General features: G+C 62.9%; 3 protein-coding genes across 4 annotated transcripts; 2 read left to right on the top strand and 1 right to left on the bottom strand.

Annotated features, from left to right (window-relative positions):
• Positions 1-1,354: 1,354 nt before the first annotated feature.
• On the top strand, positions 1,355-7,124 carry GPAA1 (glycosylphosphatidylinositol anchor attachment 1). Its single transcript, XM_029064189.2, has 12 exons — positions 1,355-1,456; positions 3,524-3,703; positions 4,037-4,148; positions 4,345-4,492; positions 4,620-4,721; positions 4,927-5,123; positions 5,206-5,402; positions 5,501-5,654; positions 5,825-5,923; positions 6,121-6,320; positions 6,460-6,636; positions 6,788-7,124. Exons 1-12 carry the CDS (start codon positions 1,383-1,385, stop codon positions 7,029-7,031), a joined length of 1,884 nt encoding a protein of 627 aa, XP_028920022.1. The 5' UTR covers positions 1,355-1,382; the 3' UTR covers positions 7,032-7,124.
• Positions 7,125-15,235: 8,111 nt separating this feature from the next.
• On the top strand, positions 15,236-18,249 carry LOC107546954 (cytochrome c1, heme protein, mitochondrial). The gene is made up of 7 exons (XM_029063624.2): positions 15,236-15,383; positions 16,741-16,934; positions 17,022-17,148; positions 17,228-17,385; positions 17,469-17,629; positions 17,860-17,960; positions 18,089-18,249. The coding sequence occupies exons 1-7, from the start codon at positions 15,255-15,257 to the stop codon at positions 18,191-18,193; spliced, it is 975 nt and encodes a 324-aa protein (XP_028919457.2). The 5' UTR covers positions 15,236-15,254; the 3' UTR covers positions 18,194-18,249.
• A 340-nt stretch (positions 18,250-18,589) lies between these two features.
• On the bottom strand, positions 18,590-23,985 carry SHARPIN (SHANK associated RH domain interactor). Of its 2 annotated transcripts, XM_029063621.2 has the most exons (8): positions 23,625-23,981; positions 21,019-21,187; positions 20,575-20,878; positions 20,391-20,481; positions 20,049-20,274; positions 19,788-19,900; positions 19,453-19,575; positions 18,590-19,371 (listed from the first exon to the last, which is right to left on the bottom strand). In XM_029063621.2, exons 1-8 carry the CDS (start codon positions 23,922-23,924, stop codon positions 19,300-19,302), a joined length of 1,398 nt encoding a protein of 465 aa, XP_028919454.1. In that variant the 5' UTR covers positions 23,925-23,981; the 3' UTR covers positions 18,590-19,299. The 2 variants fall into 2 exon arrangements, with proteins under 2 accessions (XP_028919454.1, XP_028919456.1); XM_029063623.2 differs by lacking the exon at positions 19,453-19,575 and having other exon boundaries at positions 23,625-23,985.
• Positions 23,986-25,948: the final 1,963 nt, after the last annotated feature.

Here is a 25,948-nt window from a genome sequence, read left to right as displayed (position 1 = left end):
GACAAGTGGAGGAGGCTGGTTAGGGATCCGGGTCCTCCTGTTGTAGGCTCGGGCCCTAACCAGTGGGGAGCAATGCTTCTCTCTGTGTGCGGTGCCCTGTGGACTGCCCTTTTCCTAAACCTTCCCAACAAACTAAGAGTTGGGGAAAACGGCGCGTGTGGCTACGGCATCCGCCACCCTCTGCTCCCGTGAGATGGCGGAGAGAAGACGTGGGACTTGGGGGACAGCTCGAGGTGATCCCGAGGGGGTGGGAAGGAAGGAAGGAGAAGCAGCATGGCCTAGGGGATAGAACCCGGGCCTGGGAATCGAATCCCCACTTGTCTGCCGTGTGACCTCGGGCAGGTCGCTTCACTTCTCTGGGCCTCAGTGACCTCATCTGCAAAATGGGGATGGGGGCTGTGAGCCCCACGGGGGACGGGGAATGGGTCCGCCCCGATTTTCTTGTAATAATAATGCTGCTCATTCAGTGGTATTTCAGTAGTATTTATTGAGCGCTTACTATGTGCAGAGCACTGTACCAAGCGCTTGGAATGAACAAGTCGGCAACAGGTAGAGACAGTCCCTGCCGTTTGACGGGCTTACGGTCTAATCGACTGTTGGCTGTTGGTATTTGTTGAGCGCTTATGTGTGCAAAGCACCGTTCTAAGCGCCGGGGGAGAGACAGGGGAATGGGGTGGACCCACGTGGGGCTCCCAGTCTCCATCCCCATTTTCCAGATGAGGTCACTGAGGCCCCGAGAAGTGAAGTGACCGGCCCCGTCACCCAGCGGGCAAGTGGAAGAGGGGGATTAGAACCCGCGACCTCCGCCTCCCCAGCCCGGCCTCTCTCCGCGGCCTGACCGCAGCGTTTAATAATAATAATCATAATGTTGGTATTTGTTAAGCGCTTACTATGTGCCGAGCACTGTTCTAAGCGCTGGGGGAGACACAGGGGAATCAGGTTGTCCCACATGGGGCTCCCAGCGCTTAGAACAGTGCTCGGCACATAGTAAGCGCTTAACAAATACCACCATTATTATTATTATTATTAATCCCCATTTGACAGAGGAGGGAATTGAGGCCCAGAGAAGTGAAGCGACTCGCTCCCAGTCACACGGCTGACAAGCGGCCGAGGCGGAATTCGAACCCACCGCCCTCCGCCCCCCCCCCCGAGCGCCGCCGCTTCAGCGCAGCGTCCGTCGGACGGGAAAGCGAGCCCAGCGGGGCGGCCTTATAAAGGAGGCGGGCGGCTCCCGGCGTGCTCCGCGGCGGGCGGGCGGGCCGGAGAGACTGCTGGGAGTTGTAGTTCGCGGGCGGCCGGAAGCGTGCGCCGCCCAAAGGGGCCCGGGCGGCCCCGAGCGGAAGCGTGCGCCGCCCAAAGGGGTCCGCGGCTAACGCGGCGCCATGGGGCTGCTGTCCGACCCGCACCGCCGCCGCGCCCTGGCCAGGCTGGTCCTGCGCCTCAACGCCCCGCTCTGGTGAGATTTCCCCCCCGTCCTCCCCCCCCTCCGGCCCTCTTTACCCAACGCTTACTCTGAGCCCGGACGAGCAGCGGGGCTCGGGGGCCAGAGGCCGGGCCGGGGAGGCACGGGGCGTGGGTTCGAATCCCCACTCGCCCACTGAACAGGAAGAGCGATGGTCCTGGTTAAGCGCTCCCTCTGGGCAGAGCACTGCTCTAAGCGCTGGGGGAGATCCAGGGGCGACGGGTGGTCCCACGTTCATTCATTCATTCGTTCAATAGTATTTATTGAGCGCTTCCTCTGTGCAGAGCACTGTACTAAGCGCTTGGGATGAACAAGTCGGCCACAGATAGAGACGGTCCCTGCCCCTTTGACGGGCTTACGGTCTAATCGGGGGAGACAGGCAGACGAGAACGATGGCAATAAATAGAATCCCAAGTGAGGCTCACGGTCTTCACCCCCATTTGACAGATGAGTTAACTGAGGCCCAGAGAAGAAGAAGAAGAAGAATGTTGGTATTTGTTAAGCGCTCACTATGCGCAGAGCACCGTTCTAAGCGCTGGGGGAGATCCAGGGGCATCGGGTGGTCCCACGTGAGGCTCACGGTCTTCATCCCCATTTGACAGATGAGTTAACTGAGGCCCAGAGAAGAATAATAATAATAATGTTGGTATTTGTTAAGCGCTCACTATGTGCACAGCACCGTTCCAAGCGCTGGGGGAGATTCAGGGCCATCGGGTGGTCCCACATGAGGCACACGGTCTTCATCCCCATTTGACAGATGAGGTGACTGAGGCCCAGAAAAGTGAAGTGACTCGCCCACAGTCACCCAGCTGGCAGGCAGCGGAGCCGGGATTCGAACCCATGACCTCTGACTCCCCAGCCCGGGCTCTTTCCACGGAGCCACGCTGCGTTCTCTAAGCGCTTACTATGTGCCAAGCACTGTTCCAAGCGCTGCGGTAATGCAAGGTAGTCAGCTTGTCCCCCGTGGGGCTCCCAGTCTTCATCCCCGTCTCACAGATCAGGTCACTGAGGCCCAGAGAAGTGAAGTGACTCGCCCACAGTCACCCAGCTGACAAGTGGCGGAGCCTGGATTCGAACCCACGACCTCTGACTCCCGAGCACGGGCTCTTTCCACTGAGCCACGCTGCACCTGTCAGCTGGGTGACTGTGGGCGAGTCACCTCACTTCTCTGGGCCTCAGTTCCCTCTTCTGTAAAATGGGGATGAAGACTGTGAGCCTCACATGGGACCACCTCATTCCCCTTTATCTCCCCCAGCGCTTAGAACAGTGCTCTGCACATAGTAAGCACTTAAATACCGACATTATTATTATTATCATTATTCCCCCCCCAGCACTTGGAACAGTGCTTGGCACATAGTAAGCGCTTAACAAATACCACCTTATCATTATTATTATTATACCCCCGAGGTAGCAGCATGGCCCAGTGGAAAGATCCTGGTCTTAGGAATCCGAGGTCGTGGGTTCTAATCCCAGCTCCGCCGCTTGTCAGCTGGGTGACTGTAGGCGAGTCACTTCACTTCTCCGGGCCTCGGTGACTTCGTCTGGAAAATGGGGATGAAGACCGGGAGCCCCACGTGGGACCACCTGATGATCTTGTAATAGTGTTGGTATTTGTTAGGCGCTTACTACGCGCAGAGCACTGTTCTAAGCGCTGGGGTAGAAACAGGGTAATGAGGTTGTCCCACACGAGGCTCACAGCCTTCATCCCCCTTTTATAGATAAGGGAACTGGGGCCCAGAGAGGTCAAGTGACTTGCCCCCAGTCACCCAGCTGACAAGTGGCGGAGCCGGGATTCGAACCCATGACCTCCGGCTCCCAAGCCCGGGCTCCTTCCACTGAGCCGCGCCGCTTCTCGTATCTCCTTGTATCGCGCCGCTTGTATCTACCCTAGCGCGTAGAACAGCGCTCGGCACCTACCAAGCGCTCAACGGAGACCGTCGTGACCGGCGTCGTCATTAAGCGCCCCCGACCCGTGCCGCCCCGGCTACGCCTCCCGAGCGGCGACCCCCCGATTCGCGGTCCCCCGGCCGTGCCCCCCCAATGCCGTCTTGCCTCCCGCAGCGTGCTGAGCTACGTGGCGGGCCTGGCCTGGTTCGTGGCCCTGGCCTGTCCCCCGCTGACCCTGCGCACCTACATGTCGGAGAACGCCATGGGCTCCACCATGGTGGAGGAGCAGTTTGCCGGGGGCGAGCGGGCCCTGGCCTTCGCCGGGGACTTCGCCGCCCACAAAAAGAAGGCAGGGTGAGTGTCGGGGCCAGGGAAGGTCCGGACGGCCCGGCCTCTCCCGCCAGAGAGGAAGGGTCCGCACCTCGCCGACCCCCGGCCGCCGCCCCGCGCTCTGGGGCCTCCGCCCCGCCGGGCGCCACTCGGATTCAAGGCCCCCGGGGCAGGCAGAGCCCGAGCTGGGTGAGGTGGAGAGAGGACGGCACTGGGGGCGGAGCGAAAGATGGGAGGGAGACGGCGGGGGGGGGGGTGCGGAGAGGGGAGTCTCCCCCACCTCACCCTCCTGTCCGTCCCTCTCACCCGGGCCGGGCCCGTCCCCGTCCGTCGGTGACTCCGGCGGGACGCGCCCAGGGGGATGCCGGTGGCCTGGCTGGAGAAGACGATGACCGCGGCGGGGCTGGAGGTGTACACCCAGGATTTCGCCCGCACCCTGCCCTTCCCCGACGAGGCCCACGAGAGATACGTAGGTTTGGCCGGGCGTCCGCGTGGGCCCGAGGGGCCGGGGGGCATCGCCCGGTCGCCCGGGGCGCGGCCGGCGGGCCGGCTTCGGGACCCGGGAGGACTTGGGGATCGGGGCGTGCGTGCGCGTCGGAGACCGGGGGCTTGCCGAGAGTCGGGGGGCGCCGGGTGAGGGGTTGGCCCGTCGTCCCCCGTCGCAGATGGTGTCGGGGACCAACGTGTACGGTATCCTGCGCGCCCCTCGGGCAGCCAGTACGGAGTCTCTGGTGCTCACGGTGCCCTGCAGCCCCGGGACGCACAACGACCAAGCCGTGGGGCTGCTCCTCGCTCTGGCCGCCTACTTCCGCGGTGAGGACCCCCCCCGCCCCCCGCCCCCCGACCCGAGGACTCCGCGGGGCGGGGGACGGGACCCCGAGGCCGGTCCGAGACCCCGGGGGGTCTGACGGGTCCTCCCGTCCCTCCGCCTGCCGCTCAGGGCAGATCTACTGGGCTAAGGACATCATCTTCCTGGTGACCGAACACGACCTCCTGGGCACCGAGGCCTGGCTGGAAGCCTACCACGGGGTCAACGTCACAGGTAGCTCCGAGCCCCTTCCCCTGCGGGACTCCCCCCTCTCCCCCCCGTCCCGTCCGCCGCCACGCGGGCGTCCCCCGCCTCCCCCCGGAACCGGACGGCGCGGGCCGGGGCGGCAGAGCCCGGCTGGCGGGCCGGGTCCGATCCGTCCCTCCCTCTCCCCTTCTCCCCTCCCGCACCCCGTCCTCGCCGCCCGTCCCCCGGCCAGGAATGCAGTCGTCGGCGCTGCGGGGCCGGGCCGGGGCCATCCAGGCCGCCCTGGCGCTGGAGCTCAGCAGCGACGTGGTGACCAGCCTGGACGTGGCCGTGGAGGGGCTCAACGGGCAGCTGCCCAATCTGGACCTGCTCAACCTCGTGCACGCCTTCTGCCAGAAAGGAGCGTTGCTGTGCACGCTGCAGGGCCGGGTAGCGGGGGCCGGGCCGGGGCGGGGGCCGGGGTTCGACGGGCCCCCCCCCCCGGCCCTCCTTGACCTCCCGCCCTCCCCAGCTGCAGCGTCCGGACTGGGCCTCCCTGAGCGGCTCCCTGCACGGCTTTCGGACGCTGCTGCTGATGGTCCTGCGTCAGGGGTCGGGCCGGCCCCAGGGGGCCCACGGCCTCTTCCTGCGCTACCACGTGGAGGCCCTCACGCTGCGAGGGGTCAACAGCTTCCGCCACTACAAATACGACCTCACGGCGCTCGGCAAGTGAGGCCCGGCGGGGGAAGGGGGGAGTCGCGGGCGGGGGGGGGGGGGGCGGCCCGGCGCTCCGGACCCGCGCTGCCCGGCCCGCCCTGGGTCCGCAGGACCTTCGAGGGCCTCTTCCGCAAGCTGAACAACCTGCTGGAGCGCCTACACCAATCCTACTTCTTCTACCTGCTCCCGTCGCTGTCGCGCTTCGTGTCCATCGGCCTCTACATGCCGGCCGCCGGCTTCCTGCTGCTCGTCCCCACGCTGAAGATATCCCTCGGCCCCGGCCGCGCGGGAACGGCACGCGGGCGGGGGGGGCGGGGGGCGGCCGAGGGCGGCAAGGGGAGAGACAGACCGGGGAAGTAGAGGGGGCGCCCACCCCGCCCCCAGCCCCCCGCCCTCCCCTCCTCTCCGCGTGCCCCTTTCCTTGACTCCCGGACGCTCTGGAGCTGTGGATGCGGCTCAGCGGGGCCGATCTGGGCCCCGAGGAACCGTCCCGGGGCCGCCCCGACCGGGCGCACCCCCAGCCTGGAGGAGAGGTGAGGTGAGGTGGGGGGAGGGCCGGGGGGGGCGAGGGGGACCCTGACCGGGCGCTCCCCCGTGCCGACGGGTCCCGGCCCGGTGACCTCCGCCCCGCCACGAGCTCGCTCTCCCCTCGCTCCCCGAACCCGCCGCCCCGAGCCCGCCGCCCCCCGCCCGTCCCTTAGCCCTGAGCCGCGCCCATCCCCGTTGGCAGGTGACGCGGGGCCTGGGCCTGACGGGGCTGATAGCCCCGGTGTTGATCTGCCAGGCCACGGGGCTGGCGCTCTACCTGCTGCCGGTCCTGGGCCAGCACGTGGCCGCCCAGCACTTTCCCGTGGCCGAGGCCGAGGCCGTGGTGCTGACCCTGCTGGCCATCTACGTGGCCGGCCTGGCCCTGCCCCACCACACCCCCCGGTGAGAGGGGGCCGGGGGGCGGCCGGAGCCGGGCGGACGCGGGGTGGGGCGCGCGGGCCGGGAGGAGAGGAGCCGGGGAGCCGCGGGGAGCCCCGTGGCCCGAGGGGGGCCTGAGCCGTGGCCGCCGCTCCCCCCGCAGATTGTCCCGGGGGGCCGTCCGGGGCCCCGCTCGGGGCTGGATGGCGCTGAAGCTGCTGGCTCTGCTCTACCTGGCCCTGCAGCTCGGCTGCATCGCCCTGCTCAACTTCTCGCTGGGCTTCCTGCTCGCCGCCACCATGGTGCCCGCCACGGCCCTCGCCCAGCCCGACGGCCCCAGGTCCGTGCCCCTCGGGCGGGGGGCGGGGGAGAAGGGGAGCCGTTTTCTGGGACTCCCTCTCGGGGCCCCGCCCCTCAGTGGCGTGGCGGTCCCCGGGGCGGAGTCCGTCTGGGAGCGCCCCCACCCTGACCCGCCCCCCGCCGCCCCCCAGGCCGGTGTATGCCCTGCTGCTGGTCTTGGCGAGCCCCGGGGCCATCCTGCTGGGCTGCCTGTTCCTGTGGCGGGAGCTCCTGGAGTCCCCCTTGGGCCTGGCGGAGGGCTGGCAGCTCTTCCTGGCAGCCTTGGCCCAGGGAATCCTGGACCACCACCTGTACGGAGCTCTCCTCTACCCGCTGCTGGCCCTGGGCCTCTACCCCTGCTGGCTGCTCTTCTGGAACGTCGTCTTCTGGAAGTAGAGGGCTCCGCCGCCCTACCCGGAGAGGGACCGGAGGACGGCCCCCTCCTCGCCTTCCCCTCCCGGCCCCTCCGGCCCCCCGGGCCCCGGCCGGGCCGGGGTCGGAGGGAGGGGCCCCGCTGGGCCACCCCGCCGACGCCGGGGCGCCAGGTCCGCCCACCGCGGGGGGACGTACGGGGTAACGGAGGCCGGCGGGGGTCGCCGAGCGCGGGGGCCCTTCCCGCCGCTCCGCCCCGCCGTCGGCCGCGACAGCCGGCGGGTGGATCGAGGGGGGTCAATAAACGGATTCTTTCTCTAACTGGGCCACGTGCGACTCCTTCTCTGACCCTGCCCGGCCCCGGAGCGGGTAGGGGGTCCCGCCCTGGCCGGGAGAAATGGAGATGCCGGCGGCCGCCCGCTGCTTCCTGCCGCCCAGCCCGGCGGGGGACGGACATCCAAGGCCACGGCCTGGCTTGTGGCCCGCGGGCCTGTTTCCGCCATTGGCCGCCCACTGGAGAAAGACCGGAGGAGGGAAAACGGACCCCGGGGGCTGAAGGAGTTCAGCCCAAGCCGGGGAGGGCCTGGCAGGGTCGAATCCCCCCCCCCGCAAGTCCTGCCCCTTTGGCGCATCTGTCCCCCCGCCTGTGAGCAACCTGACACCTCGCTCCCAACCCCCTAGCTGGACTCTCCTGAGCCGAGTTGGACCCGAACCCTGGCTCCGCTCCCTTCCCTGAGGGGTCTGGGGTGAGGCCTGGGACCAGGATCAGTTTAACCCGATTTAGAGAAGCAGCGTGGCTCGGTGGAAAGAGCACGGGCTTTGGAGTCGGAGGTCATGAGTTCGAATCCCGGCTCGGCCGCTTGTCAGCTGGGTGTCTGTGGGCGAGTCACTTCACTTCTCTGTGCCCCAGTGACCTCATCTGTAAAATGGGGGTGAAGACTGTGAGCCCCACGTGGGACCACCTGATTCCCCTGTGTCTACCCCAGCGCTTAGAACGGTGCTCTGCACATAGTAAGCGCTTAACAAATACCAACATTATTATTATTATTATTATTTAACATTTCGGGGTGTGGCTCCCCCGGCCGTCACCCCCAGCTGAAGTGGGCCGGACTGGACTGGACGGCGGGGGGGAGCCGGGATCTCCCGCCTCTCCTTCCCTCATCCCGCAGGCCAGAGTGGGAGATCTGGAAAGGGCAAGTGGGTGGATGGGACGATGGGGTCTCAGCCCCCTTGGTCTGTTTATTGTTATATTGTACTCTCCCAAGCGCTTAGTTCAGCGCTGTGCACCCAATAAGCGCTCAATCTATCCCATAGCATGAATGAATGTGAGGCCGGGAGGAAGTCTGCGAGCTTGTGGGCAGGGATCGTCTCCCTTTATTGCTGTAAGGTAATAATAATAATGTTGGTGTTTGTTAAGCGCTTACTCTGTGCAGAGCGCCGTTCCAAGCGCTGGGGGAGATGCAGGGGCATCAGGTTGTCCCACGTGAGGCTCACAGTTCATCCCCCTTTTACAGATGAGGTCACTGAGGCCCAGAGAAGTGAAGTGACTGGCCCACAGTCACACAGCTGACCGGTGGCAGAGTCGGGATTCGGACCCATGACCTCTGGCTCCCAAGCCCCAGGCTCTTTCCACTGAGCCACGCTGCTTCTCTGAAAGGTACTTTCCCAAGCACTCAGAAGAGTGCTCTGCACACAGTAAGCGCTCAATAAATAGGAATAGAGAAGCAGCATGGCTCAGTGGGAAGAGCCCGGGCTTTGGAGTCAGAGGTCATGAGTTCGAATCCCAGCTCTGCCACTTGTCAGCTGTGAGCAAGTCACTTCACTTCTCCGGGCCTCAGTTCCCCCATCTGTAAAATGGGGATGAAGACTGTGAGACCCACGTGGGAAACCTGATTCCCCTGGGTCTACCCCAGTGCTTAGAACGGTGCTCGGCACATAATAAGCGCTTAACAGATACCAACATTATTATTATTAGGATTGAATGAATGAATGAGAGGGTGGGAGGAAGTCTGCAAGCTAGTTGTGGGCAGGGATCGTCTCCCTTTTTTACTGTAGGGTACTTTCCCAAACGCTCAGTCGAGTGGTCTGCACACAGTAAGCGCTCAATAAATAGGATTGAATGAATGAACGAGAGGGTGGGAAGAAGTAAGTGAGCTTGTTGTAGGCAGGGATTTCTTGCTGTATGGTACTTTCCCGAGTGCTCAGTCGAGTGTTCTGCACACAGGAAGCGCTCAATAAATTCAGTAGTTTTTATTGAGTGCTTACTATGTGCAGGGCACTGTACTAAGCGCTTGAAATAATGGTGGTATTTGTTAAGCGCTTACTAGGTGCCAAGCACTGTTCTAAGCGCTCGGGTAGAGACGAGGTGATCAGGTTGTCCCACGTGGGGCTCACAGTCTTAATCCCCAGTTTACAGGTGAGGGAACCGAGGCCCAGTGAAGTGAAGTGACTTGCCCAAAGTCACAGCTGACGAGCAGCCGAGCTGGGATTAGAACCCACGACCTCTGACTCCCAAGCCCGGGCTCTTTCCACTGAGCCTTTCCCGAGCGCTCAGTAGAGTGCTCTGCGCACGGGAAGCGCTCAATAAATAGGATTGAGTGAATGAATGAGTGCACAGGAAGCGCTCAGTAAATAGGATTGAATGAATGAATGCACAGGAAGCGCTCAGTAAATAGGATTGAATGAATGAATGCACAGGAAGCGCTCAATAAGTAGGAATGAATGAATGCACAGTAAGCGCTCAATAAATAGGATTGAATGAATGAATGCACAGGAAGTGCTCAATAAATAGGATTGGATGAATGAATGAATGCACAGGAAGCGCTCAATAAATAAGATTGAGCGGATGAGGGAATGAATGGGCAAGTCACTTAATAATGTTGGTATCTGTTAAGGGCTTACTATGTGCCACAGTCTGGCTTGTGAGTTAATCCCCATTTTACAGATGAGGTAACTGAGGCCCCCAGAAGTGAAGGGACTTGCCCACGGTCACACAGCTGACAAGTGGCAGGGGATTCGAACCCATGACCTCTGACTCTCAAGCCAGGGTTCTTGCCACTGAGCCTCTACGGGCCTCAGTTCCCTCATCTGTCAAATGGGGATGAAGACTGTGAGCCTCCCGTGGGACCACCTGATGACCCTGTGTCTACCCCAGCGCTTAGAACAGTGCTCCCTTTACCACTGGACTCACCCAACCCCTAGCTCAGGGAAGCAGCGTGGCTCAATGGAAAGAGCACGGGCTTTGGAGTCAGAGGTCATGAGTTCGAATCCCAGCTCTGCCACTTGTCAGCTGTGTGACTGTGGGCAAGTCACTTAACTTCTCTGTGCCTCAGTTCCCTCATCTGTAAAATGGGGATTAAGACTGGGAGCCCCACGTGGGACATCCTGATTCCCCTGTGTCTACCCCAGCGCTTAGAACAGTGCTCGGCACATAGTAAGTGCTTAACAAATACCAACATTATTATTATTATTATTAGGGAACAGGCTAGTAAGCATTTCTAACTGCTGGCCCAGTTATGCCTATTTTAGCCCATGACTCTTTTACCTTTTCAGACATAATTTTGCTATTGATCTTGTCTGTCCGTCTCCCCCGATTAGACTGTAATGGAGAAGCAGCGTGACTCGGTGGGAAGAGCCCGGGCTTTGGAGTCCGAGGTCATGGGTTCGAATCCCAGCTCTGCCACTTAGCTGTGTGACTGTGGGCAAGTCACTTCACTTCTCTGGGCCTCAGTTCCCTCATCTGTAAAATGGGAATGAAGACTGTGAGTCCCACGTGGGACCACCTGATTCCCCTGTGTCTACCCCAGCGCTTAGAACGGTGCTCTGCACATAGGAAGCGCTTAACAAATACCAACATTATTATTACTGTAAACCCGTCCAAGGGCAGGGACTGTCTCTATCTGTTACCGATTTGTCCATTCCAAGCGCTTAGTACGGTGCTCTGCGCATAGTAAGCGCTAACAAATACCAACATTATTATTACTGTAAACCCGTCCAAGGGCAGGGACTGTCTCTGTTACCGATTGGTCCATTCCAAGCGCTTAGTACAGTGCTCTGCACATAGGAAGCGCTTAACAAATACCAACATTATTGTTATTGTAAACCCGTCCAAGGGCAGGGACTGTCTCTATCTGTTACCGATTGGTCCATTCCAAGCGCTTAGTACAGTGCTCTGCGCATCTAGTAAGCGCTGAACAAATACCAACATTATTATTACTGTAAACCCGTCCAAGGGCAGGGACTGTCTCTGTTACCGATTTGTCCATTCCAAGCGCTTAGTACAGTGCTCTGCAAATAGGAAGCGCTCAATAAATACGACTGAATGAGTGCTGGGCACATAGTAAGCGCTTAACAAATAGAAGCAGCGTGGCTCAGTGGAAAGAGCACGGGCTTGGGAGTCAGAGTTCATGGGTTTGAATCCCGGCTCGGCCACTCGTCAGCTGTGTGACTTTGGGCAAGTCACTTCACTTCTCTGTGCCTCAGTGACCTCATCTGTAAAATGGGGATGAAGACTGTGAGCCCCACGTGGGACCACCTGATTCCCCTGTGTCTACCCCAGCGCTTAGAACGGTGCTCGGCACATAGTAAGCGCTTAACAAATACCAACATTATTATTATTATTATTATTATTAAATAGCAACGTTATTATTATTAATGACTGAGGGCGCGGGGGGGGGGGGGGGCTGCAGAGAGCCCGGTCGGTGCCCGCGTCGGCCACAAGGGGGCGCACGGTGGCCCTCCACATCGTGGCTGGGGATAGCGCGCCCCCCCGTGGCCTGAGGGCGGCAGCACAGCCGCAGCCCCCAACCCTCCCCCTAACGTTCAGTTCCCTCAGCTGCCTCAGTTCCCTCATCTGTAAAATGGGGATGAAGACCGTGAGCCCCCACGTGGGACCACCTGATTCCCCTGTGTCTCCCCCCAGCCTCCAGTGATTTCTAAACCGATTTCCACAGGGAGCCTCGGTTGAGGCCGTCAACAGTGCCCCTTCCATCTCCCCCCCACCGCTTAGAACAGCGCTTGGCACGTCATTCAGTCGTTCATTCATTCCATAGTATTTATTGAGCGCTTCCTCTGTGCAGAGCACTGTACTAAGCGCTTGGAATGAACAAGTCGGCCACAGATAGAGACAGTCCCTGCCGTTTGACGGGCTTACGGTCTAATCGGGGGAGACGGACAGACAAGAACAATGGCACTAAACAGCGTCAAGGGGAAGAACATCTCATAAAAACCGATGGCAACTAAATAGAATCAAGGCGATGTACATTTCATTAACAAAATTAACAAAACAAATAGGGTAATGGTCGTACTAGGTAATAATGTTGGTATTTGTTAAGTGCTTACTATGTGCAGAGCACTGTTCTAAGCGCTGGGGTAGGCACAGGGGAATCAGGTTGTCCCACGTGGGGCTCACAGTCTTCATCCCCATTTTACAGATGAGGTCACTGAGGCACAGAGAAGTGAAGTGACTTGCCCACAGTCACACAGCTGACAAGTGGCGGAGCCGGGATTCGAACCCGTGACCTCTGACTCCAAAGCCCAGGCTCTTTCCACCGAGCCATGCTGCTTCTCCCAGGTACTAGGGTAATGGTCGTACTAGTTGAACCCTAACTGTGTGCTGAGCACTGTATTCATTCATTCAATAGTATTTATTGAGCGCTTACTCTGTGCGGAGCACTGGACTCAGCGCTTGGAATGCAGCGTGGCTCAGTGGAAAGAGCCCGGGCTTGGGCGTCAAAGATCACGAGTTCGAATCCCGACTCTGCCACTTGTCAGCTGGGTGACTGGGCGAGTCACTTCACTTCTCTGGGCCTCAGTTGCCTCATCTGTAAAATGGGGATTAACTGCGAGCCTCAGGTGGGACAACCTGATGACCCTGGATCTACCCCAGCGCTTAGGACAGTGCTCGGGACATAGTAAGCGCTTTTACAAATATCAACGTTATTAACAAGGCCGCAACAGATAGAGACAGTCCCTGCCGTTTGACGGGTTTACGGTCTAATCGGGGGAGACGGACAGACAAGAACAATGGCAATAAATAGAGTCACGGGGTAGAACATCTCATAAAAACAATGGCAACTAAATAGAATCAAGGCGATGTACATTTCATTAACAAAATAATGTTTGTTAATGAAATTAACTGTACTACTGTACTGTAGTAGTACTGTACACTGTACTACTAACAATATCATTATCTATAATAATAATGTTGGTATTTGTTCAGCGCTTACTATGGGCCGAGCACTGTTCTAAGCGCTGGGGGAGACACAGGGGAATCAGGTGGTCCCACGTGGGGCTCACAGTCTTCATCCCCATTTTACAGATGGGGGAACTGAGGCCCAGAGAAGTGAAGTGACTCGCCCACAGTCACACAGCTGACAAGTGGCAGAGTTGGGATTCGAACCCATGACCTCTGACTCCAAAGCCCGGGCTCTTTCCACTGAGCCACGCTGCTTCTCTTCTTCTTCTATATATAATATTATAATATTAAAAGCACTATAATAATGACTGTATCTGTTAAGCGCTTACTCTGTGCCAGGCCCTGTATTAAGCACTGGGCCACTAGTCAGCTGTGTGACTTTGGGCAGGTCACTTCACTTCTCTGTGCCTCAGTGACCTCATCTGTCAAATGGGGGTGAAGACTGTGAGCCTCACGTGGGACAACCTGATGACCCTGTATCTCCCCCAGCGCTTAGAACAGTGCTCTGCACATAGTAAGCGCTCAATAAATACCAACATTATTATTATTATACAAGGTAACGGAGTCGGACACAGTCCCCGTCCCCCGTGGGGCTCACGGTCTCCATCCCCATTTTCCAGATGAGGGAAGTGAGGCCCAGGGAAGGGAAGTGACCGGCCCAGGGTCCCTGAGCGGGCAAGTGAGGCGGAATTGGAACCTGTGACCTGGTTGGATGATGACGATGATGGTGTTTGTTAAGCGCTTCCTATACGCCAAGCACTGTTCTAAGCACTGGGGTAGATAGGAACTCATCGGGTCGGACACAGTCCCCGCCCCACGTGGGGCTCCCAGGCTCCATCTCCATTTTCCAGATGAGATCACTGAGGCCTAGGGAAGTGAAGTGACCGGCCCAGGGTCACCGAGTGGGCAAGAGGCGGAATTGGAACCTGTGACCTTGTTGGATGATGATAAGCCCGTCAAAGGGCAGGGACGGTCCCTGTTACTGATTTGTCCATTCCAAGCGCTCACTACAGTGCTCTGCACATAGTAAGCGCTCAATAAAGACTAGCGAATGATGGTATTTGTTAAGCGCTTCCTATATGTAAAGGACTGTTCTACGTACTGGAGTTGATACAAGTTAATTGGGCTGGACACAGTCCCTGCCCCTCATGGGGCTCCCAGTCTCCATGGCCATTTTCCAGATGAGGTCACTGAGGCCTAGAGAGGTGACATGACTTGCCCAGGGTCACTGAGTGGGCAAGAGGCAGAATTGGAACCTGTGACCTATTTGGATGATGATGGTGTTTGTTAAGCGCTTCCTAAACGCCAAGCACTGTTCTAAGCGCTGGGGGAGATAGGAGCTAATCGGGGGGGGGGGGGACGCAGTCCTTGCCCCCGTGGGGCTCCCAGTCTCCATCCCCATTTTCCAGATGAAACCACTGAGGCCTCGAGAAGTGAAGGGATTCTCCCAAGGTCACAGAGCGGGCAGGTGGGGGGGGGGGGGATGGGCACCCGTGACCTCCTGACCCCCAGGCGCGGGATCCGCCCCAAAGGCGGAGCTTGAGGCGCGGGCTGGGGGGAAAACACGGCTGAGGGGAAAAAGGAGGAGGCGGCGGGGGCCGCGCGCCCGGACACGCCCCTTGACGACGCCCGCGCGCCCGCCCCTTGACGACGCCCACGCGCCCGCCCCTTGACGTCGCCCGCGCGCCCGCCCCTTGACGTCGCCCGCGCGCCAATCCCTTGACGACGCCCGCGCGCCCGCCCCTTGACGTCGCCCGCGCGCCCCCTTGACGTCGCCCGCGCGCCCGCCCCTTGACGTCGCCCGCGCGCCCGCCCCTTGACGACGCCCGCGCGCCCGCCCCTTGACGTCGCCCGCGCGCCCGCCCCTTGACGTCGCCCGCGCGCCCGCCCCTTGACGTCGCCCGCGCGCCCGCCCCTTGACGTCGCTCGCGCGCCAGACCCCGCCCCCTTGACGTCGCCCGCGCGCCCGCCCCCGCCCTCCCCTGGCCGCAGGCCGAACTCTCGCGAGAAGCGGGGGGGGGCGGGCGGGCGGCGAGGCGGGGAGGCCCAAGATGGCGTGGGGGGCGTCGGGGGCGCTGTGGGCGCGCGGCGCGGGGCTGCAGGGCGCGCGGCTCCGGGGCCTGTGGGGCGGCGCGCGGTCCGCCCCGCCGCTGCTCCGCTCTCCTCCTCTTCCTCCTCAGGTCAGCCCGCCCCTCCCCCGCCCGCTCCCCGCTCCCCCCTGAAGGTCACCGGGCCCGGCGGCCCTCCCGGAGGAGGCGCTCCGCCCCCGACCCCCCCCCCGACCCCCCCCGGCGCGGAGGCAGGGGGCTGGACGGGATGACCCCGCGCCGGGGGGGGGGGAGGGGCGGCCGGTCCTTTCCCCTCCCCCCGGCGCTCCTGACCCCTGACCTTGGGCCGCCCTCCGCCCATCGATCGATGATCGATATCGCCCCCCCCCCCCGCGGCGTCGTCCCCAGCAGCCTACTGAGCGCCTGGAGGATGGGGTGGGGGGGTGATAAGCGCTCACTACGTGCCCGGGCGAGTCGGTCGCCGTGCTCCCCGCCGGCCCGTCCTGGCTCCCTCTGGGGCCAAGCGCTTAGTGCAGTGCTTTGCACGTAGTAAGCGCGCCATCAATAGGAGGGAATGATTGCATGGACGTCCGTCTCCCCCGATTCGACTGCGAGCCCGGCCTGGGGCAGGGATGGTCTCTGTTGCCCACTTATCCATTCCAAGCGCTTAGTACAGTGCTTTGCACGTAATAAGCGCGCCATCAATAGGAGGGAATGATTGCATGGACGTCCGTCTCCCTTGATTCGACTGCGAGCCCGGCCTGGGGCAGGGATGGTCCCTATCTGTTGCCCACTTGTCCATTCCAAGCGCTTAGTACAGTGCTTTGCACGTAATAAGCGTGCCATCAATAGGAGGGAATAGACGGACGTCCGTCTCCCCTGATTCGACTGTTAGCCCCCTCACTGGGCAGGGATGGTCTCTATCTGTTGCCCGGTGGTCCATTCCAAGCGCTCAGTACAGTGCTCTGCACACAGTAAAAAAAAAATTCGTGGTATTGGTTAAGCGCTTACTATGTGCAGAGCACTGTTCTAAACGCCGGGAGATACAAGGCGATCAGGTGGTCCCTCGTGGGGCTCAGGGTTTTAATCCCCATTTGGCAGACGAGGGAACTGAGGCCCAGAGAAGTGACTTGCCCGAGGTCACACAGCTGACTAGCGGCAGAGGGGGGATTAGAACCCGTGACCCGACTCCCAAGCCCGCGCTCTTTCCACTGAGCCACGCTGCTCAGGAAATACCACCGAGTGACTGGATGGACGTCCCAGCCGAGGCCCCCGCAGCCCCGTTCTCGCTCCCCCGGGGGTCTCCAGCTGGCGCGGGGGCCCGGACCTGGGAGGGATCGTGCCGACTGACCCCCCCTGAGGGTCACTACGTTGACTGGCGCGACAGCCCTGGGGAGGGAGGGTCGCGGGGGAGGCGGCGGGCGAAAGTACCGGTAGGTAGAAGCGGCGTCGGTGGTCGTCGTCTGCAGCCGACCGGGGGCCCTGGCAGGCCTCCATGTCTTCCTTTTCCAGTCTGTCCCGGGGCCGGAAAGTGGCCCTGTCCACCCTGGGCGTGCTGGCGGCCGGCGGGGCGGGGCTGGCGGTGGCCCTGCACACGGCCGTGGCCGCCGGCGACCTGGAACTTCACCCTCCCAGCTACCCTTGGAGTCACCGCGGCTTCCTCTCCGCCCTGGACCACGCCAGGTGGGACCGGGGTGGCGGGGGAGGAGGGAGGGACCCGGGAAGCCGGAGGGACCCCCGGCCGTGACGCCTCCCCCCACTCCTCCCCAGCATACGACGAGGCTTCCAGGTGTACAAACAGGTGTGCTCCTCCTGCCACAGCATGGACTACCTGGCCTATCGCCACTTGGTGGGCGTCTGCTACACCGAGGCGGAGGCCAAGGCCCTGGCCGAGGAGGTGAGGAGGGCCGGGCGGGGCGGGGGGACGCGACGCGACGCGGGCCGGGCGCCGCTGAACGGCGGCGGTCTCGTCGCAGGCCGAGGTCCAGGACGGCCCCAACGAGGAAGGGGAGATGTTCACGCGTCCCGGCAAGCTGTCGGACTACTTCCCCAAACCGTACCCCAACCCCGAGGCCGCCCGCGCCGCCAACAACGGGGCGCTGCCCCCCGACCTCAGCTACGTCATCAGAGCCAGGTAACCGCCCCGGGGCCGGTCGAGGCGGGGGGCCGGGGAGCGGCGGGCCGCCCCGGGTCAGTCAGCCGACGGGTCGGTTCCAGGCACGGCGGCGAGGACTACGTCTTCTCCCTCCTCACCGGCTACTGCGACCCGCCGACCGGGGTGTCTCTCCGTGAGGGCCTCTACTTCAACCCCTACTTCCCCGGCCAGGCCATCGGGATGGCCCCGCCCATCTACAACGAAGTCCTCGAGTTTGACGACGGTGAGTTCCCCCCGACCCCTCTGGCCGGTCCCCGGGCTGGGCCCTCCCCTCAGTGGGAGCCTCCCGGTCGCGGTCGTCGTCGTCCCGTGACCTTGGGGAGTCGGGGCTGACGGCAGAGGGGCCGGGGGCGGGGGGGGGGGGTCCAGAGCCTCGGCTCGAGAGAAGCGGGGGGGCCCGACGGCCCCGTAGATCCCGCGCCGCGTGAACTGACCCCCGCCCTCCCCCGCTAGGCACGCCGGCCACCATGTCTCAGGTGGCCAAGGACGTGTGCACGTTCCTACGCTGGGCAGCCGAGCCCGAGCACGACGCCCGCAAGCGGATGGGGCTCAAGGTGAGTGGGGCGGGGGCCGCTCTGCTCCGGGCACGCCCGTCGAGCCTCCTCCCGGCCCCGGAGGGAGGGGAGAGGCCGGGGGGGACGGCGGGAACCCGACCCCAAGTCGTCGTCCGCCCCCTCCGCAGATGCTGCTGATGATGGGTCTGCTGCTCCCCCTCGTCTATGCCATGAAGCGCCACAAGTGGTCGGTGCTTAAGAGCCGGAAGCTGGCGTACCGGCCCCCCAAGTGACCGCCTCGCCCCCTCGGCCGACCCACCGTCCAAGTCCCCGGCTCTGGGCCCGGAGGCCACCCGGTCCGGCCCCCAGGTGCCGTCCGCCCGCTGGGGCGTAGGGAAGGGAAAGGGGGAGGGCGCGGGAGCTGCGGCTCAGCCCCCGCCCCCCGGCCCCTCCCCCAATAAATTAAATTTCTGGAGGTGCCAGCGTGTGAGTTGTGCCGGGCTTGTGGGGAGCGAGCCGGCCACCTTTGGAGCGGGCCTCCCTGGGTGCCCTCTGACCTGAGCGCCCGGGCCCTTCTAGGGTCTCCGTCCCTGGGCGGGGGGGGCTTCCAACAGCTTAGGTTTCCTCTGGGGAAGGAAACGGGAATGGGGGGTTCTGGCCGTGGCCAGCAGCAGGAAGGAAACATGAGAGAGCAGGTTGGCATTTTATTCCCCGCCTCCCGCTACCGGCGGGTTGAGTTCGGAAGGGCCCGAGTGCCCAGCCGCCGCCCCTCGTGCGTCACCGGAGCCGTCCCCATCCCCCCGGGGTGGGCCGGACGGGGGGGGCCGGTGGGCTCCGCTCTTAACTGAAGGGGCCGATCCAGGTTCCGGCCCCACCCGGATCTCCCCCTTCCTTCCTTCCTTCCTTCCTCCCTTCCTCCGGGGGTTCTGGCCTCAGATCACACAGGAGAGCACACGCGTGGTCCACGCCGTCTGTAATCGAGGATCTGACCGGAACGGCCCAAGAGCCCAAACGGTTCCACTTAGCTCTGGGCTGAGAGGTAGAGCTGGGGATCTGGCCCCCCAGGCCTCCCCCTCCCCAGAGTCCGCTGCATCGAAGGCGGGGTCTGGGACCGGAGTCGCAAGGGCCGGACTGCGCTTACCGTCGTGGGGGCCCGGGGTACCCCCCGCGCACACCTCCCCCCGCCCGCGGGTGAGGCGGGGGGACGCCTCGACCACCGAGGGGGTCTCCTCCCCGAGGCCCAAGGGTGGGTGACTTCCTCAGGAGCCCAGCCGCACCCCCTCGCTCCACCGGAGGACCGGCCCTCTCCGCCCCGCGCTGCCGGGCCGGGGGCCGAAGGGAGGCAGGAGGATCCGTCCGGTCCGGCGGGGCCGGGACTCTCCGTGGCGGGCGGTGGGAGTCAGCAGAACTCGGAGGACAGGTGGATGAAGTCGTCCAGGGAGCCGGAGCTGATGGGCCGGGGCCCCAGGGTCTGGGGGCGAGAGGGGCCAGGGACCGTCACCCCGCCCGACCCCGCCGCCCCGGGCCTCCCGCTCGCCCCCCGGGGCCGTACCTGCTGCGGCGGCCGGCCGTCGTCGGCGCCCGGGACGGGCGGGGGGCGTTCCGTGCTACACATCTCGCAGCCGGGCCGGGAAGGGGCGTTGATGAAGGTGCAGGAGGGGCAGGGCCAGCCGGGCTGTCGGCGGGGTCGGGGGGGGGGGGGGGGAGGCTGGTCTCGGGCCACCTCCGGCCCGGGGCCCCCACCCCCACCCCCGGGCTCCCCGCTACCGCCCACCAGCCCGGACCCCGCTTGGGAGTGGGAGGCGGAGAGGAGGAGGACGGACACAAGCCAGCTCCCGAAGACCGCCGCCGTTCCCCCGCCGCCCCCGGGGAAAAGGGAGGACGCACCTGTGAGGGGGCGGTGGGTGCGAAGCCGCCGGGAAGCCTGAGTTCCCGGCTCAGCAGGCGGCTGATCTCCTCTATGGCCATCTTCCCACCGGGCGGCCCGGACCCATCTGGCCCTGGGGGAGACGAGCCCGCTCGTGGGACCCTATTCATCGCGCGCGGGGCGCCGGCCCGAGGGCTTGGGAGAGGACGGGTGCCCACGGGGTACCCGCCCACGGGGTGCCACCTTCCTCTGTCCCCCCCGGCCCCCCGGTCCGCACTCACCCCAGGAGGAGCCGCCGGGGCCGGCGGGGAGCGGGGCCGGCGAGGGGTCGGCGGCGGGGCCGGGGTGGGGGGCCGAGCCGGCCTCGGGGTTGGACAGCAGGTAGAGGAAGGCCTGGTCCCCGTCCCGCCGCACCCCGTAGGAGCCCAGGCTGCGCTCGGCCACGCACAGGCAGCGTCCGATCACCCAGCGCTGCACCCGGGGAGGGAACCCGTACTCCTCGAACACCTGGGCGAGGGGGACGAACCGTCACGGCCCCGGGGCCCGGGATCCGCCACCCCCTCCGCCCGCGGGGTCCGGGCCGCCGCCGTCGCCCGCCGCCCCCCGCCCCCCGCCCGGCCCACCTGCTGCTGCAGGGTGGCGACGGTGTCGTGAGCGTGGACGCTGAGGGTGATGTGCGCCGACGACGACGCGTCTTCCACCCCCACCTGCAGGCTGCGAGAGGCGGGAGGCGTCAGGGCGCGGGAGGGGCGGGGGACGGACTCGAGGACCGGTGGAGGAGCGGGGCGGGGGGGAGGGAGGCCTGACCTGATGGTCCCGGCGGGGAAGCAGGTCTCCCGGAGCCGGACGCACAGGGGCACGTGCCGCTGGGCCAGGGCGGCCGCCGCTCGGACCGCCGCGCCCTCGTCCCCCCGGGCGATGGCCCGGGCGAGCTCCGCGGCCAGCTTCTCGGCGGCGGCGGGAGGGGCGGGGTCGCCTCCCGGCCCCTCGGCCCTCCCTCCGGGGCCTCCTTCCTCGCCGGGGCTCGGCCCCCCGCCTCTCTCCGCCAGGTCTCCCGGGGTCCACGGGGAGTCGGCTTCGGGGGCCGCGGGGGGCGGGGCGTCGGCGGCCGCTGAAACGCAAACGACGGGAGGGGAGGGGAGGGGAGGGGAGGGGGGCCGGCGTCAGCGAGCGCGGCCCGGCCCCCGTCCCGCCGTGGCTCGGCGCCCCCGGGGTCCGGCCCGGTCCCGCCCCTCCCCGCGCCGCCCTGACCTCGCCGGGCCTCTCTGGCGGAGCTGCTCACGACGGTCCACCAGCGCTGAGCCTCCTGGGCCTCGGCGAAGGTGACGCTGAGGGGCCCGAGCGGCCCCGGCGGCTGCAGGACGTGCTCCCTGGGGCCCCGCGCTGTGTAGGTCAGCGACTCCAGCGGCCACTCCAGCTCCTGCGGGTGCGAGGTCGGGCGCAAATCGGCATCAGAATTCACCCCCACCTGTGAAGCGCTCACGCCGGGCACCGTACTAAGCGCCGGGGCAGACACGAGTCTGGACGCGGTCCTAATCCCCATTTTACTCTCCCCTCCTTCGAAGCCTTACTGGAAGCCCCCCTCCTCCAAGAGGCCTTCCCAGACTAAGCCCCGCTTTTCCTCCCATCCCGCCCCCTCCCCGCCCCACGGCGCCGATCTGTCTAGCTCTCACTTTATTTATTTATACGCATGTCTGTCTCCCCCCCCCATCTAGGCTGTGAGCTCTTTGGGGGCAGGAAAGAGCCCGGGCTTTGGAGTCGGGGGTCACGGGTTCGAATCCCGGCTCCGCCACCTGTCCGCTGTGTGACTCTGGGCGAGTCACTTCGCTTCCCGGTGCCTCGGTTCCCTCATCTGTCAAATGGGGATGAAGACCGTGAGCCCCACGTGGGACAACCTGATTCCCCTGGGTCTCCCCCAGCGCTCGGAACAGTGCTCGGCACATAGTAAGCGCTTAACAGATACCAACATTATTATTATTATTCTCTATTGCCCCATTGTACTTTCTCAAGCCCATAGCAGTCTGCGCACAGTAAGCACGCGATACATGCAATCGAATGAAGGTCACCGAGGCCCAGAGAAGTGAAGCGTCTTATTATGGCTCAGTGGAAAGAGCCCGGGCTTTGGAGTCCGAGGTCATGAGTTCGAATCCCAGCGCTGCCACTTGTCAGCTGGGTGACTGTGGGCGAGTCACTTCACTTCTCTGGGCCTCAGTCACCTCATCTGTAAAATGGGGACGAAGGACTGAGAGCCCGTCGTGGGACCACCTGATTCCCCTGTGTCTACCCCAGCGCTCAGCACATAGTAAGTGCCTAACGAATACCAACATTATTATTATTATTATTATTATTACCTCTGGCGGGACCCCTGCAGAAGGGATTATTGTTATTATTATTATTATTAAGGACAGCCTCTGTCCTATGCAGGCCTCACAATCTAAGTAGGAGGGACACTAGAATCCCCATTTCCAGAAGAGTTTGGATCTCCCCTCCCCACCCCACTGCACTTACGTATATATATATATATCTACAATTCTATTTATTTATATTGATGCCTGCCGACTGTGGGGCGGGACTGTCTCTTTTTCCGTACTGTCCTTTCCAAATGCTCAGCGACTGTGCTCTACACACAGCGCGCACCCCACAAGTACGACGGAACGAACGGGAAGAGGTAGTTTAGGCAGAAAGCCTAAGGCAGGTCGGGGGGCTCGAATCCCGGCTCCGCCGCTTGTCAGCTGGGTGACCGTGGGCAAGTCGCTTCACTTCTCTGGGCCTCAGTGACCTCATCTGTCAAATGGGGATTGAGAGACTGTGACCACACGGGATGACCTTGCATCTCCCCCAGCGCTTAGAATAGTGCTTGGCATATAATAAGCCCCTAACAGATACCATGACGATGGTGATGATGACCCTGTATCTCCCCCAGCGCTTAGAACAGTGCTCGGCACATAGTAAGCGCTCACCGCGGCTCAGTGGAAAGAGCCCGGGCTTGGGAGTCAGGGGTCACGGGTTCGAATCCCGGCTTGGCCACTCGTCAGCTGGGGGACTGTGGGTGAGTCACTGAACTTCTCTGTGCCTCAGTGACCTCATCTGGAAAATGGGGATGAACTGGGAGCCCCACGTGGGACAACCTGATGCCCCCGTGTCTCCCCCAGCGCTTAGTACAGTGCTCTGCACCTAGTAAGCGCTCAACAAATACCAGCGTTATTATTATTATTCACTTCTCGGGGCCTCAGTGACCTCATCTGTCAAATGGGGAGGAAGACTGGGAGCCCCACGTGGGACCCCCTGATCACTTTCTGTCTCCCCCAGCGCTTAGTACAGTGCTCTGCACCTAGTAAGCGCTCAACAAATACCAGCGTTATTATTATTATTCACTTCTCGGGGCCTCAGTGACCTCATCTGTCAAATGGGGAGGAAGACTGGGAGCCCCACGTGGGACCCCCTGATCACTTTCTGTCTCCCCCAGCGCTTAGTACAGTGCTCTGCACCTAGTAAGCGCTCAACAAATACCGGCATTATTATTATTCACTTCTCGGGGCCTCAGCGACCTCATCTGTCAAATGGGGAGGAAGACTGGGAGCCCCACGTGGGACCCCCCTGATGCCCCCGTGTCTCCCCCAGCGCTTAGTACAGTGCTCTGCACCTAGTAAGCGCTCAACAAATACCGGCATTATTATTATTATTCACTTCTCGGGGCCTCAGCGACCTCATCTGCCCAATGGGGAGGAAGACTGGGAGCCCCACGTGGGACCCCCTGATGCCCCCGCGTCTCCCCCAGCGCTTCGCACAGCGCTCCGCACACGGTGAGCGCTCAGTAGCTACTCTGGAACGAAAGCAAGGCAGGGCCCGCTACTCACCGGGCGGGGTCCGGGTCCGGGGCGGCGCAGCGCCAGGCGGAAGCGTCCGGGGTCGGGGGCCCCGTCGGGGTCGACGCTGAGCTGCAGCCTTAGGGGCAGGGGCCGGTCGGGCTCCCCGGGATCCGGGCTCAGCGCCGCCGGCACCGGACGGACCCAGGCCCGCACCCACATCAGCACCGTGGGCAGCGCCGACGGCCCGGGCGGGGACCCCGGAGGGGGCGGGGGCGACGGCGACGGCGACGACGACGGGGAGGGGGAGCGGCCGGGCCCGGCGGACGGAGCCTCCCCGGCCTGCGCCATGCCCCCCCCCCCGACGCCTTCCGGAAGCGCCGCGCCGACCCGCGGCCGCCGGACGTTCCCCCTCCCCCGCCACACTTCCGCCGGAAGGGCCCGGCGTCGTGTCACACTTCCGCCGGAAGCGCCCGTTCTCCCGCCACCCTTCTACCGGAAGTGTCCGTCGTCAGGCCACACTTCCGCCGGAAGCGCCCGTTCTCCCGCCACCCTTCTACCGGAAGTGTCCGTCGTCAGGCCACACTTCCGCCGGAAGCGCCCGTTCTCCCGCCACCCTTCTACCGGAAGTGTCCGTCGTCAGGCCACACTTCCGCCGGAAGCGCCCGTTCTCCCGCCACCCTTCTACCGGAAGTGTCCGTCGTCAGGCCACACTTCCGTCCGACGAGCCGGTCTCCCGGCCACACTTCCGCCGGAAGTGGCCTCTCTCAGGCCACACTTCCGTCCGACGAGCCGGTCTCCCGGCCACACTTCCGCCGGAAGTGGCCTCTCTCCTGCCACACTTCTCTCCAAGAGCCCGCCGTTCGGCCACACTTCCGCCGGAAGTGGCCCGTCTTCTCGCCGCCGGCTGGAAAGGGCGACTGCGGGCCGCGGCCGTCCCCCCACCCCCCCCGCCGTCTTCGGGCGGGCGGGCGGTCGTTCGGTCAGGAGTGATCGTGATAATATTGGAATTTGTTAAGCGCTTACTATTCATTCATTCAATAGTATTCATTCATTCAATAGTATTTATTGAGCGCTTACTCTGTGCAGAGCACTGTGCTAAGCGCTTGGAATGGACAAGTCGGCAACAGATAGAGACCGTCTCTGCCCATCGACGAGCTCACGGTCTAATCGGGGGGAGACAGAAGGACGAAAACAAGACAGCTTAATCACAATATTACTGTTCGTTCAATCGTATTTCAATAGATTAGTATGTGCAGAGCGCTGTTCTAAGCGCTGGGGGAGATCCAGGGTCATCAGGTTGTCCCACGTAATAATAATAACAATGATGTTGGTATTTGTTAAGCGCTTACTCTGTGCCGAGCACTGTTCTAAGCGCTGGGGGAGACACAGGGGAATCAGGTCGTCCCCCGTGGGGCTCACAGTCTTCACCCCCATTTGACAGATGAGGTCACTGAGGCCCAGAGAAGTGAAGTGACTTGCCCAAAGTCACACAGCTGACAAATGGCCGAGCCGGGATTCGAACCCGTGACCTCTGACACCCCCCTCCCCCCCCCAAGCCCGGGCTCTGCCCACTGCTGCTCGATTGAGCGCTTACTATGTGCAGAGCACTGGACTAAGCGCTGGGAGTGTATAATTGGGCAACAGAGAGAGACCATCCCTGCCCCACAACGGGCTCACGGTCTAAACGGGGGAGACGGAGAGCAAAACCAAACCACCGTAACGATGGCATCGGCCAAGCCCCTCCTGCTCTCTGCCAAGCACTCTGCCAAACGCTGGGGTGGCGGAGCGGGAAGAGCACGGGCCTGGGAGGCAGAAGGGCCTGGCCTGTCAGCTGGGTGACCTTGGCCAAGTCACTTCACTTCTCTGGGCCTCAGCGACCTCATCAGGAAAAATGGGGATGAAGACGGTGAGCCCCAAGGGGGGACAACCGGATCTCCTTGTATCCCCCCGACCCCAGCGCTTAGAACAGGGCTTGGCACGTAATAAGCGCTTACCGCATACCATCATTATTATTATGGATTGCCGAATTGGGCTTTCCAAGTTAATAATAATAATAATAATAATGTTGGTATTTGTTAAGCGCTTACTATGTGCCGAGCACTGTTCTAAGCGCTGGGGTAGACATAGGGGAATCAGGTTGTCCCACGTGGGGCTCACGGTCTTAATTCCCATTTTACAGATGAGGGAACTGAGGCACGGAGAAGTTAAGTGACTTGCCCACAGTCACACAGCCGACAAGTGGCAGAGCTGGGATTCGAACTCATGAGCCCTGACTCCAAAGCCCGTGCTCTTTCCACTGAGCCACGCTGCGTCTCCAAGTTCTCAGTACGGCGCTCGGCACACAGTAAGCGCTTACCAAATACCATCATTAT

This window comes from Ornithorhynchus anatinus, chromosome 4, assembly GCF_004115215.2.
Source record: "Ornithorhynchus anatinus isolate Pmale09 chromosome 4, mOrnAna1.pri.v4, whole genome shotgun sequence".
Taxonomy (NCBI): Eukaryota; Metazoa; Chordata; class Mammalia; order Monotremata; family Ornithorhynchidae; genus Ornithorhynchus; species Ornithorhynchus anatinus.
The sequence above is the reverse complement of the archived record's forward strand: the minus strand, read 5'-3'. Positions and strand labels throughout refer to the sequence as shown.